At 40.2% G+C, this 14,276-nt stretch overlaps 1 protein-coding gene across 3 annotated transcripts; it reads right to left on the bottom strand.

The window, feature by feature from the left end:
* Window positions 1–1,041: 1,041 nt before the first annotated feature.
* On the bottom strand, window positions 1,042–12,220 carry parvg (parvin, gamma). 3 transcript variants are annotated; one of them, XM_030731774.1, is made up of 13 exons: window positions 11,963–12,220; window positions 11,074–11,174; window positions 10,108–10,172; window positions 9,455–9,557; window positions 9,116–9,259; window positions 7,033–7,148; window positions 6,868–6,923; window positions 6,753–6,781; window positions 6,581–6,642; window positions 5,642–5,710; window positions 5,431–5,532; window positions 4,407–4,479; window positions 1,042–2,293 (listed from the first exon to the last, which is right to left on the bottom strand). In XM_030731774.1, the coding sequence occupies exons 2-13, from the start codon at window positions 11,135–11,137 to the stop codon at window positions 2,220–2,222; spliced, it is 957 nt and encodes a 318-aa protein (XP_030587634.1). In that variant the 5' UTR covers window positions 11,138–11,174; window positions 11,963–12,220; the 3' UTR covers window positions 1,042–2,219. The 3 variants fall into 3 exon arrangements, with proteins under 3 accessions (XP_030587634.1, XP_030587635.1, XP_030587633.1); XM_030731773.1 differs by having other exon boundaries at window positions 1,043–2,293; window positions 6,753–6,784; XM_030731775.1 differs by lacking the exon at window positions 11,963–12,220 and having other exon boundaries at window positions 6,753–6,784; window positions 11,074–11,146.
* Window positions 12,221–14,276: the final 2,056 nt, after the last annotated feature.

Here is a 14,276-nt window from a genome sequence, read left to right as displayed (position 1 = left end):
AGTGACTCCCCCTCGTCGCCGCCGCCGCGGGCGCGGTCGGCCTCCAGTGACTCCCCCTCGTCGGCGCCGCCGCCGCTGGTAGCGCGGTCGGCCTCCAGTGATTCCTTCTCGTCCTCGTCGCCGCCGCCGCTGGGAGCGCGGTCGGCCTCCCTCGTTGGGATTTTGCTTTGTGGCCCCTTGGCCTCTGCGGCCTCCTGAACTGTGTGTTTTTTGTTTTTGGATTTCCCACTGACTCCCCTGAACTGTGGACTGTTTTTTTCCCCTGCTGTTTTTTGTTTTGTCATAGCTCCTGGACTGTTCCTTGTTTCGACCCCCTGTTTTGGACTGTCTCCGGCCTTGTGCCGTCGCCTTTTGTTCTGGTCCTGTGGTTTTGTTTTCTTCCTGTACGGGTTTGGTTTGTTTTGTTCGCGCCCTGTGATTTCTGTTTTGCTCCCTGTCTTTGTTTTTGTTTCGGGCCCTCCCTCCTGGTCCCCCGCCTCCCGCCCTTGTCTGGTTTTGTTTTCTGGTTTTGGCCGTCGGGAGCCGGCCTTTGAGGGGGGGGTACTGTCATGTCCTGGGCCGTTGGCCCAGCATTTTGTGTTAGTTTATTTCCTAGTGTTGTGATATGTCTGCGTCTCTGTCCTGAGTCTGTGCCTGTTCCCCGTGTTTAGTCAGTATGTTCCTTGGTTTGTCACTTCCTGTTTATTTTGACAGTCTGGTTTTCCTGTGCTTTGTGTTCAGCTTTGCTTCCCCTGTGTAATTAGTTTCATTTGCCTCACCTGTTGTTCCCTGCTGTTTCCTCTTGCCCTGATTACCCAGTGTGTACTTAAGCCCTCAGTTTTGTTTTGTTCTCTGTTGCGTCGTTGATGTTTTGTGCCCGCATGTTCCTGTGTTCCCTGTGCCTGCCCTTCGTCTCCCTGTGCCTCCCTTCCAAGGTTTTTGTATTTGTTTCCCCGTAGAAATAAATCCCCTTTTTAGTTATGTTTGCTTCTGGAGTCCTTCATGTGAGTCCTTCCTCGTCCGTTTTCCTTCCCGGCCATGACAAGGGGTGTGGTATAGCAAGAATGAAAATGTCATTTTCTAACACTGTTGGTCTGAAAGGAAGCGTAATGAAAGAAGAGAAAGAGATGGATGAAGAGCACTGAATTTTCAGCGAGCACCTATGGCCAGGATACACTAAGGATAGACTCAAAAATGTGAAATAATATATATCTAAGCAAATATATTTATGCAGTCAATTTATTGATCCTTGTGCTGTCAATAAGACGTGGGCAGATGACAGCGTTGATATGTTTAAATGTGATGTGCAGACATGTAAACACATAAGGGTGAAGTTTTTGATGTTTTGTCTTTTTAAAAAATGGTAATAACTCTACATTACGGTACTATAAACTGGGTCTGGGTCAAGATATAACAGTCAAGGCTGTAAGCTATAAAGACACTGTAACCAATGAGGTACTTTCAGAGAAACCAACAGATTAGTCAAATCATCTAAACTTTTATTTTGAGTTGCACACTTTGTTTTAATACATGTTTGCACAGGAAAACAGTGGAAACAAGGCGGCTGGTAGCTGGTAGCAAGGCAGCCTGTGCACAAGGCACACAACGAAATGATCGTTCTAGATCCAGAGACGAGCACCTGCGGTCATGCAGCCAGAGACGGGGGCTACCGTTAGGCAATGTGGTTTGAGTGTCTTGCCGCGGCGCAGGGACAGTGCAGGGACAGCGCAGGGACAGGGGCTCGAACCAGCAACCCTCTAGTTCCTCAAATTTTTGGTACTGCCCTTTAAACTTTATTGAGCTAAAACATATAGCTCTTTCTTGTAGATTTTTTTTCTTAAAGACACAGTGACTTTGTTCCAGGCTGTAATCCTGTCTCACCAAGTTATTTAACTCAAAGTAAGTAAAATTATCCACGATCCTTGTGGAGCTTTCGCCTTTGAGTCATCCAATCATATATTTGAATAACTTTTATTAAAACTCTTTTGCAGCTATAGCTATGCACATATATTAACCACAGCCTATACATCACATTGCAGAAGATAAAGATAAGAAGATAAGAAGGAATGATGGCACCAACTTTATATAAAACCAGTATAATCCTTTAATTCGGCCTGAATAACAGCATCAGCCAAATTTCTCCAAAAACACCAAATCACCTTGCAGTAATCGGCTAAACACTCGACTCAGTTGTTTCTGTATTTGCAGTTGTGTCACTCCTCTTCTCATGATGTCCTCTCTCATTTCCCTTTGTGCTTGTTGAACAGGGCGTAGAGGACCTTCAAGGTTGCAGTGATGTCCTGAGAGACGATATCTGTCACAATATTCAGAGGAGACATAATCCACATTTAGTGTCCTTAAGCCACTGAGGCAGTGAGAATATGAGGATGCTTTTACCAGCATTAGCTAATAGCTATTTGCACAATCCATCCTAACAGGTCATAGATCAGAGGACAAAAAAAACCATTAGATGGTAAAGTTAATCAATACGTCCTCGGTAAGATAAGATCCCTACAAAATTGCTCTCTGTTGTGAGATGCACTAACTGAATGAATGTGACATAAAGATCGACTTCACCACTGGCTAACCTAATTAATGCACGTAACACACTCTCATTTTAGGCCCTGAGAGCTGGGATTCCTCATTCAGTCCCTGCAATTATGCCGTTAATTAAAAAGACACTAAAAATGAATTAAATTACCCACTCGCTCCTGGCACAGATTAATTGTGCTAGTCCTTACATTAACAGTTATCGTGTTGAGGATTTATTTTACAATTACAGGCTCTGAGGCTGGGAGGCAATATTGTGGGAAAGCTTTAGTGATCGTGAGAGCCACATTCAAGCTCAGAGAGAAGTTTTCCTTGTCAATAGTGGATCTGCAGGGAAGTGGAGTTGATCCATTTGCCACTGATTGATTCACGCACTTAGAGGAGTCAGTAACCCACCCCAGTCACTCAGTCTATTTCACTCTCCTCCATATCGAGTGATGTTGTCTGCATGAGAGAGACCAATTACCCAAACACAGTTATTAAAACACAGCCGCCTTACCTACAACATGACAGTGGCCTACAATGTAGCCATAAAGTGTACACATGAAACCACCATAGAGACATGCTTTTAAACACCAAAGTAAACAAATCAATGGTATAGCAGAAAGTTTCTCTGGAATCTGAACCTAATGTGTATCCATGTGTTGGCTAGCAATCACATGCATGAATGAGAGTAGATATTTACAGGCTGAAAAAACAAAAAAACAATAGCAATGCGAAGGATGTTGTTGACATACATCTGTTTTGGGTGGGAAACATCAAACAGGGTTACCTACAAAACAAGAGTGTCACAAGCAACCAGCAGTTAGCTGTAAGTGCAATGGGCAACTGGCAAATCATTTTTATGTGGATGGGGCTTAAAGCAAGGAATCCAAACCTTTATAAACTGCCTACAAACACAAAAACATGCTATACACATGAAAAAGGATTTAAATTTAATCTATTTTTTAAAAAGTGACACCTCAACTGTCCAATAGAGACAAAAATGTCTACAAATACTGTATGAAGACCATCAGTTGATTACAAATGGTAAAATTCACTAAGCTGTCATCCATCCATCTTCTTCCACTTATTGGGGTCCAGGTTTCAGAGGGCAGCAGTCTAAGCAGCAGAAGCCCAGACCTCCCTCTCCCGGGCCACCTCCTCCAGCTCGTTCGGGGTTCACTGTTCCCAAGCTAGCTGAGAGCTATAATCCCTTCAGCTTGTCCTGGCTCTGATCTGGGGACTTCTTCCATATGCCTGAAACACTTCACTTATTAGGCCCAGGAGGGCATCCTGGTCAGATTTATCCCACCAGAGCCACTTACAACTGGTTCTTTTTCATGTGGAATATTACCAGAATCTGCTTTATAGCTGATATACAGCAGCAGTCTTCAGTAAGACAGATAGCATATCTTCCTTCAGACAAACACACAGAAAATGGCTATAGGCTGAAGAGTAAGGCTCAATCTCTGTGTCCAATCATCTACAGTGATACTCATCAAGGCACAAGTCACATGCATTCATATTCAGCAAGCTATTCCACCTTCTTTTCCAAACCCTCACTCCAGGGTGTAAAGCAGATTAACTCACACTACTGGAGCAATCCCCCTCCTCGCCTGACAAACAGATTTTTGCATTTTACTGTCATCCAGATGAATGCTCCTGATAAAGGGCTGTCATCAGTGAATTAGTTTGACATTGGTGTCTTGGTGCTCCAGTGGGTTTTATTTTTTTGGTTACAATGATTTTATCTACAGGCCTTTTGGGGGGGGGGGTTTTGGTTTGGTTTGGTTTTTTTTCTTTCATTGTCTGTGCCTGGCATTTTAATTTGAGTAAAACTGCTATAAACAAGTCAGTGTGTTTTGTGCAAAAAAACAAAAGTGGATTTGTCTCACCTTGTGGGTCAACACTGGAGAGCTGAAAGCCTGTATCCTTCAGCAGGTCCAAAGCCAGGGTCACATTATGAAGCTAGAAGTTACAATAAAACAAAACAAAAGTCACCACATTTAGCCAAATAGGAAAAATATATATGAAATTCAGTTATAAACTGCATTTCTAGTAAGACTTACATTTTTCCAACTAAGAAAATTACAGTTTTGAGGTTAACTTAACTGAATTGAGGATTTCCATTTTATAATACTTATATATTCTCTTCAACTACATTTATATATTGTTTGTATTTTATACTCCAGCGCATTTATCTCACAGCTTTAGCTACTAATTACTTTTGAAATCATCCATCTAGAATGCTTTTCCAACTAGCGCCACAGGAGGGCTGGAGCCTGGCCCAGCTAACATCTGTTAAACGCGTGATACACCCTGGAGTATTATGCAAACCTGGAAATGTCAGTAGCCCATCACAGGACTAGCACAGAGAAGCAGACAACCATTCTTATCTACTAAAGCTAATTTAGAATCACCAAATACGTATTTTTCATACAACATACAACTGTTGTACATTATTAATATTCATATTACATTTTTTTAATTTAAAAAAGAAGTTAGATTTTTGGTGTCACAGTGTCCTTGTTCAATAAGTTATTCATTAAGTCATATCTATGAAAAAAGAGTCATCACTTTTTCATAGACTTATTCTATTGCTTCGAGTTAAGACCCATGGCACAGTAGTGATCATGCATCCACTTTTGTGATGGGAAATGTAAAATATTAATTTGATCATATTATATCTTTTAATGGGCCCTGTTTTAGTACTGTATTCATGTGATCTTCTGCGAATTTGATTAGATTACTTCAAATTAGATATGAAAAAGTACACTTGTGGGCTGGAAAAAGCAATTTGTCTGAATGCTTACAGAATACCAAAAATGAAATAAATTTAAACAAAATTGTTTTGATAGCTTTTAACAAAATGAAGCTTTTAATGTGGCATGAAACCATATATGTGAATCTATACTTTACCATCTCAGAGTCACTGACAGGGGTCAGGTTGAAGTCAAAGAGTGGGATGAAGAAACCTTCCAGCTGTCCGATGAGCAGCAGCAGAATCACACCATCAGCAAACTGGACAGCAAACACACAGACTGGGACGTTGAGAGTGATAAGGGAAGTAATCACTGAGTCTGGATTTATTAAAAGGAAGCCTGTAACAGTTTCAACTGTTGCTGTATACCTGTTTGTCCATATCTGCCACCTGCAGACCCAGAGCTGCCGTGTGCTGGTTGACAAAATGTAAGAGGGCCTACAATAGAGAAATTATGAGACCATACAATCTGAAATGCAATTTGCCATTTAAAAAGGCATCATTTAAGGTATCTTCATCAAAACGTGATAAATTAGTTGGAATGATTAAAATATCAGATTCCTAACCACCAATTCAGTTCAATTCAATTCAATTCAATTCAATTCAATTCAGTTCAATTCAATTCACTTTTATTTACATAGCACCAAATTACAACAACAGTCACCTCAAGGGGCACTTTATATTGTATGCTAAAGACCCTACAATATAAGAAAGAAAACCACAACAATCAGACAAGCCCCTATGAGCAAGCACCTGGCAACAGTGAGAAGGAAAAACCCCCTTTTTATAGGAAGGAAGAAACCTCCGGCAGAGCCGAGCTCAGGGAGGGGCTGCCATCCCTGAGCCTGGTTTAAGGCATTCAGTTATGCAGACAAACATGGCCATCTTAGCCAAATATTTGAACATCAACCTCCAAAAAAGCCAAAATGCCAAAACTGAGCATTCACAGCAGGATTTCGTTAACCCATGAATGACGTCATGGTGGCTACTTCCGTCTTTGACATACAGCCTGTGGAAATTATTCATGTATATTGATAAATAAAGAAAATAATCACGTGCTGCAACAGTACGTGAAAATGATCTTTTGTAAGAGGGCCAAAAGGCGTTACATGCACATTGGATTAAGAATCCTATCCTACACTAGCCAGCTCTACATTCATCTGCCATGTATTGTAGATTCAGGTTAAGGCAACAAACACACAGGATGACATTTGTGTTAACACCACTAGATTCCCTCTCTCTCTGGAGATGAGAGAGTCAACACTTTTTAAAAAAATCTTCTTTACTTCTTTGGTGTCCTTGTTATACCTTTTTCACTGTGTTGACCTTGTGAGCCTCAAGCTTCAGCAGTTGCTCGATGGGATCTTCCCTGGGTGACCACACAGCCAAGAAAAAAAAAAAAAATGTGTAGTAGGCTGTAATTCTTTTGGATGACATTCAAGATGTCACATCAGCTCAACCTCTGACCACTCTCACTCACGCTCAGTACTGCTGAGGGAGTCTGTGTCGCTGCTGAAAAGGCAAAAAAAGAGTATATATATGAGGTGACTTTTTCTTCACATTCACAGAATCAAGCAAGGCAGAAATCACCTCACCTTTCCGCTGTTAGGATTTCCACTTTCACGTCTGATTTGATTCCACTTTTGCTGACCTGGGTGTACAACCAACCACAATGAGCAACAATTACACAAAATGTGTCTGAAACCACTGTGGAGCAAAGGAAACAAAAAAGGTGCTAAAGCCTTACAGGAATAACTTACTTCTACTTCTACAACTTCAATCTTCACATTAGGTGGCAAATCCAATTCAGGCTGGAAACATCTCACCATGGCAACCAGCAGATGAAGAGTGGCCAGAAGGTCTTTTCTGTGGATGACTGACAGGTAAACAGCAGAGGAGAAACACACACACACACACACACACAAACACACAAACCCATCAAATTATGTGACAAAACTCTCTGCTACCAAGTATGCGTACAAAGGAAGGGCATGAGTGTCTCTGATAAATGAGAAACTGACACTTGAACACCATCAAACAACAGCTTTTCTATTTATCTGTTTATGTTTTCACTCCGCAATTAAAACACCTCTCCACAGCTAATTAGAGCGAGAATATGAAGACCCTGCCATCAAGAACAACTTCATGACGACCCTGTTAGACACTATTACCATTTTAGGTCAACCTTATTGTTGTTAAATTCCTTACATAAATATTAAAGCTGCATTAAATTAGTCATGTTGCTTTAGATGAAAAGCATTCAACTGGTCATACATCACGTAGTATGACCTGTGATATGACATCAGAGGGCTGACTGTATTCATTCATGAATAATGCATTTAACATCCCTAATTTTAGATAAAAACAGAATGCAATGAGTTGCAAATCGCATAAACATATGTTTTATTCACAGTAGAACATAGAAAACATATCAGATGTTTAAATTGACACGTTTGACTATTTTATGGAAAATATGAGCTCATTTTGATTTTGATGGCAGCAACATGTCTCAAAAAAGTTTGGACATGTCAAAAAAAAGGGCTGGAAAAGTAAGTGGTACTAAAATGGCAGGTGGAACATTTTGAAACTAACTATGTTAACTGGCAACAGGTCAGTGACACTATTGGGTATTAAAATACGATCTTAGGGAACTGGAGTTTCTCAGAAGTAAAGATGGGCAGCGGTTCACCAATCTGCAGGAAACTGTGGAGTAGTTTCAGAATAACGTTCCTCAATGTAAAACTGCAAAGACTTTGAATATCTCATCATCTACAGTGCATTACATCATCATAAGATTCAGAGAATCTGGAGAAATCTCTGTGTGCAAGGGACAAGGCTGAAAAAATACTGGATGCCTGTGATCTTCAGGCCCTCAGGCAGTACTGCGTTAAAAATGGGCACACTTCTGTCACTGCATGGGCTCAGGACAACTTCCAGAAATCGCTGTTCAAATAGAATATAGTAAAACATATAGAAAAAGGCAGTTCACTGTGGCAGCCACAAATGCAGGTTAAAGCTCTATCATGCAAAAGAAGAAGCCATATGTGAGTATGATCCAGAAACGCTGCCATCTTCTCTGGGTCAAAGCTCATTTAAAACAGACTGAGGTAAAGTGGAAACTGTTTTGTGATCAGATGAATCAAAATTTGAAATTATTTTTGGAAAACATGGACATCAAACAAGGCACCATCAGTGTTGAAAGGCACATACAGGTTTTATAGCAACATATGCTCCCATCCAGAGGACGTGTCTTTGAGGGAAGGCCTTGCATATTTCAGCAAGACAATACTACACCGCTAAATCCTATGACAACAGCATGGCTTAGTTTTACAAGAGTCCAGGTGCTGAACTGGCCTTCCTGCAGTCCAGATCTAAACGGATTTGTCACCAAATCATATTTAATTTTTCCAGTCTTTTTCTATATGTTTTACTATATTCTATTTGAATTTCCCCTAAAAATATGCAAAAGAAAGGAATGAAAGAAATTGAAATAAGTGTAGTCAAGAATTTGACCTCTGCCCTACCAGGTTATGTTGTGTCAGCCCCACGCTCCAAGAAAAAATATTTAAAGTGAGCCAGGTGTTAAGTAGTCTATAAAGTGTCATGACCTTTCTCTGCATTCATAACCCACCACTATTTAAAAAAAAAAACTGATACGTGATTAAAACAAAACCCTATGATGTCAGGAAATTTTTATCTCCACTAAAATCCCGCACAGTTGGTCTAAGCTTACATGGTACCCTTGTGATAACATCAAATCCTGTTTAAATGAGAGACTGCCAGAAGAGAACATTTGTTGACTTGTTGCTTTGTTTGCGAAGCCCAGTCGGCAGCACAACTCACGTGTGACGTTCCATTTTATCTGACTGCTATCCTGCCTGCCCAGTCTCTTTTCCAGCTCCTCCATGATCATTTCCAGCTTGCGGATCTGAGCTGTGCTGGTCAGCGCCATCTCTTCCACAGGCAAATGCACATCGGCCAACCTGGCTGAAGAAATCAAGAAACAATTATGTAACAGGGTAGAGTCAGACTGATGGGAACCACATTTTTTAATATTACAACTTACAGCTTTTTAACTTAAAATCTCTTTGTTTTTTCATCTTCTGAGTCAAATAATTATCAAATAGAAGTATGACTAATGAAATATCAAATATTATCATTATTATATTATCATTATCTCACACAGCAGGTGATGAAGTACCAGTCCATCATACAGATCCTCCTCCAGACTCTGAACTACTATGTGCTCCGGTTTCAAAGTCTTATTGATCCAGTCAACCAATGTCTACAAGACATAATTCATCACACAGTCAGATAAATTATCCACTTTCACTTTTGCCAGTGTGGCAGATGAAGAAAAAAAAAAAAAACTGCATGAGACCTTTTTTTTTGTTTTTTTAAACTGTGTTAATCAGTTTTCAGAGATAAAATGACCCTGAAGGAGATAAAAAATAATGACAGATTCAACGTACTACTCTTAGCTAATCACTTGTTTTCCTCTCAAGTCTAAGTATACTGCAAGATGTCAGAATTATTTATCATTTCCATTTGTATGAAACATTAGAGCTGCCATCTTTATGGCAATATGTTTAAAATCCTGATCCAGCAGACTGTTGGTTCCTCGCCGTGATACTCTGATCTGTCTCCCATCATCTTCTATAATTATGCTCATCAAAATTTCACTGATCCTCACACCTTATTCCTGTATGTAGCCCACTAAAGACACAAAGGTAATCTTAGATCTGTGGTTGTCCAGGACTGGCTTTGATGTTATGGTAAATGTGAAATCGAAGAAAGAGAATCAGACATGTGGAAGGCAGGAATTCATTTCTTACCTCCTTTAGCTTTTTAAGTGTGGGGTCTTGTAAAGATGTTGGCTGAATGAGTTTCCTCTTCTCCCCTGTTATGAATATGAAAACAAACTGCGCTGGTCTTTTACATCATCCAAAGTGTATTTGATAACGCTCTTTATTATTTCTACTTTGAATATTTCATTTATAGATTTTGTACGTTTTGGCATTACCCCAATGTTTGTTACTTAATTACATATACTTGCATTCCCTTCATACATGTGCATCCAGTCCTCCTCAGGCAACACAGAAATCAGCAGAGCCCGTAAAGCTGTTTGGTTCATCTAATCTATTTCAGCAGAACTTCTGACTTGGCAATATAATTAAGCTGCTAGAATCATGATTTTATGTGGACTATAGATCAAAGAATTATGTGAAATGTATTGCAGTGCTTAGAATGACAAGCCCACTCTAACTCCGCTGTATGGAACGTCTTGCTATGCATATAGTTTTGAATTATGGTCAATTTGAGCTCTCAGTGGAGCTGCTTTCTTGTTGCAGTCGTTTTTTTATAAACCCATCATATGGTACAGAAAAAGTCTGATACTACTTGGATAACATAGTGGAAGATTCAGCAAATTAAGAGCCAGATATTCACCCCAGGAGGTGGTAGAGACCAGAGCACACCAGATTCCACATGAAAGTGAATACTGGACCTAAATTCATTTCCTCTATGTCTGCTAAATGTGTAAATGAGCAATTGTCGCCTTTCAAGTTAACAACAACATCACTGCCCCAAATGTTCTAAAGCTCATGTCCTGCAGGTTTAAATGATTACAGATAGACTTGGCACATCTACACTGCATTATCCTCATTATATAAAATTGGCAAACGTTTGATAAAAATCCACAGGGGAGATATGATGTTCAATATGAAGTCACTGGCATGAGCTTTTACGCGTGACACATGACTCAGTGATGACTGACTAAGATTAGTAAACGCACACATTACCCTGAAAAGACTCAAGATCCACAGTGTCTTCTTCTTTCTGGTATTCAAAGATGTCCGCCTCCATCACTCCTCTTCAAAGTGATATATTCACTTCAACTGGCCTGTCAACAAATTTGAGCAAAATTGGAACAAACTACAGGAATTTCTAATACGCTGAAACATGTTGTTGGCTTCAAATTCAAACTATAACACTTGATTTGATATATTGTCTTTGTACCCCAAGGTTCAAATGACAATGAACACAGTTTGTTCCAACTTTCTGGCGGGAACAGTGGGTTGTAAAGTGCAGCAGAATGAAGAAACACTTTCTCCACCCATATGTTTGGCAAGAAATCTCTCTCAGTAAGTGTCCGTGGCCATATTGCTGAATTTTCAGCTGGTACTTGAGACTGACACACTGACCAGCAGTGAAAAAAAACAGCCTTATGCTCAGCTCAACCACAGTGCACTTCTAATGCAGGTGATTTGCTCTGAATTAAGCTGTTTCTAAAAACCCAGAGAAACAGAATCTGATCTGGTCAGAAACATGTCAGACTGAAAAAAGGAAGCCATTTAATTCCCCCTCGTCTTTTTACTTTTTTAATGGCACACTCATCAGATCAGGAACTGCAGGTCCCTGCAGAGTTTGCAGGCCTGTACTTGTTTCTGTGAACATTTTGAATCATAGGGTCTGAGACAAAGCACAGCAAACACATAAAGCAACACATTCTGACAAAACAGACGTGACCTGGAGCTCGTCAAACTGTAGTTTCCTGGATCTGTGGAAGAGAAACGCCTCGGCGAGCAAGTTCTCCGGGTGTTTAAAGTGTGTGTGGCTTCCTTTTCCTGAGGTTGACAGTAACTTTCAAACAAGGTCATAAACAAAAACTCTTTTTTTGAATAAGCTTACCTTCAGCACTCTGGGAGCGACTCAACAGAATTGTGTGACTCCTGCTGAATTGAGTTCCTTAGCTGATGTCAACTCCACAAACTGTCAAAACAGCGATATATCAGAAGTAGAGGGCTGCACTCAATCTGAATAGAGACGCTTGTGATTTCTATCAATGCAAAAGGTCTGGCTGTACTCAATTTCAAACCGTTGGCTTAAAAGAAAATAACATGTCACAGGGTTGAAAAGGAAGATAAGCGCATGAGAGGATGTGGCAGAGAAGAAAATAGCACTTCCTCTTTTTTGATATTGGCCTCGCAGCAGAGCGTTTTCTGATAGGGGCGTTTATGCTCTGTGTCACGAACCCTGGATAAGACTTTAATAATAAGTACGTGTTGAGCGAACAAGAACAGGGAAGACTCTTGGGTATAAGTGTATTGTTTTGAAAACTACACTTCAGGAGGGCCGCGAGAAGCGTGACACTCAGAGGCCTGCACCACTCAGGCTCAACTCACACATCTCCATCTGTGACCGCCCGGATCAATTTGCCGTCATCTGGTCTCCAGCCTTCTCCATTACACAACAAACACATTTAAAAAAAAAAAAAAAAAGGGGGAAAGATAGACAACAAAACAACGACCTCTGTCTGTGCACCGGCCTTGTTGAAGAAAAGAAAAAGGACCACCCATCAGTCAGACGAGGGGCAATTTAGGGGATGTGGAAGGTTACCATAGCAACAAAGGAATGAGACAAGAAAATAAAGGCCTAAAATAAACCTATAATTCCTTTAGCTAAACCCAAATTGAAGGAATTGTCTGTTCAAAAGCCAATCTCACTCAAAAGCCAAAGCAAATTTAGCCTGTCTCACAAGCAATGGATAAAATAAAATTCTCATTCTGCTTGATTCCAGACATTTATTTTTTGATAGCCAAGATAAAACAGAAAAAAACACACACACGCACACACTGGTGAACCATGCACTGTTAACTCAGTCTAGATTGACTTATCTATTCTCTCAATAATTCAGACCGGCTCTAAAATGCACGAGCAGTCGTGCACTGTACATCTTAGCAGGTCTTGAGGTGGTACCGCAGGGCCAGCTCTGCTTCAGGAGAGCAGTAATAGGTCCAGGTCTCCTGTCTGAAAGGCTGGTCAATATAAAGATACTCTGACTGGGACTCCCCTGGGATGCACTGCACTTAAGGGCGAAAGCAACAGCATGAGCTTTTAAATATGGTTTGAAATATGGTGTGCTATGCATAGTTCAGAGAAAATCAGATTCATTCAGCTATTAAGGAGTATAGTATAGGAATAATATACAATTAATTTTTAAATAAACAATAGATTTTATACTGTAATTGTATAGTCATGGTAAAAAAGAAAGCTCACTCTCTTTTAATTTTAAGTTTTTAAGTATCAGGACAATTTTAAAAAATCATCTGGTCTTCTGTAGGTCTTACACTTATTTAGTTAGAGCCTCAGATGAACAACAGCATGACATACTACACCTTATCATTATCTATGTAACCAAAGCTAAGATAAAATGTGAAAGCAGTGTGTGAAAAATTAAGTACACCTTCACTGTTTCCATAGGAATTCAGATGCACTTGATTAATTAACAACAGAAAGTGTGAGCACCTCTATAAAAGCAGAAGCTTTGACAGTTTGCGGGTCATTCAGGTGTGTGTTAACACAATGCCACAGGGGGAAAGACATCAGCAGTGATCTCTGAGCTAATGTCGGTGCTCATCATTCTCAGAAGGATTATAAGGTCATTGCCAAACAATTTGCAGTCAATCATTGTACAGTGAGAAAGATTATTCACAAGTGAAAAACATTCAAAACAACTGCCGGCAAACAGCAAACAACCCAAGAGCTACATCTCAGACTCTACAGGCCTCAGTTAGCATGTTAAATGTTAAAGTACATGACAGGACAATTAGAAAAAGACTGAACCAGTATGATTTGTTTGGAAGGTTTGCCAGAAGAAAGCTTCTTCGCTCTAAAACAACAACAAGAACAACAACAAAAACAGCAGCACAGCTTAGTTTTTGCAAAGTCGCATCTGAACAAACCACAAGACTTCTGGTACAATGTCCTTTGGAGAGACAAGACCAAAGAGACCAGAGATGTTTGGCTGTAATCACATCACCACATTTGGAGAAAACCAAACACAGCACATCAGCACAAACACCTCATACCGACTGCCAAGCACGCTGGTGGAGGGGTGATGATTTTGCATTCACAAGACCTGGGCACTTTGCAGTCATTGAGTCAACCATGAGCTCCTCTATATACTAAAGTATTCTAAAGTCAAATATGAGGCCATCTGTCT

Source organism: Archocentrus centrarchus, chromosome 6 (genome assembly GCF_007364275.1).
Source record: "Archocentrus centrarchus isolate MPI-CPG fArcCen1 chromosome 6, fArcCen1, whole genome shotgun sequence".
NCBI lineage: Eukaryota > Metazoa > Chordata > Actinopteri > Cichliformes > Cichlidae > Archocentrus > Archocentrus centrarchus.
This window is presented reverse-complemented; position numbering and strand designations above follow the sequence as displayed.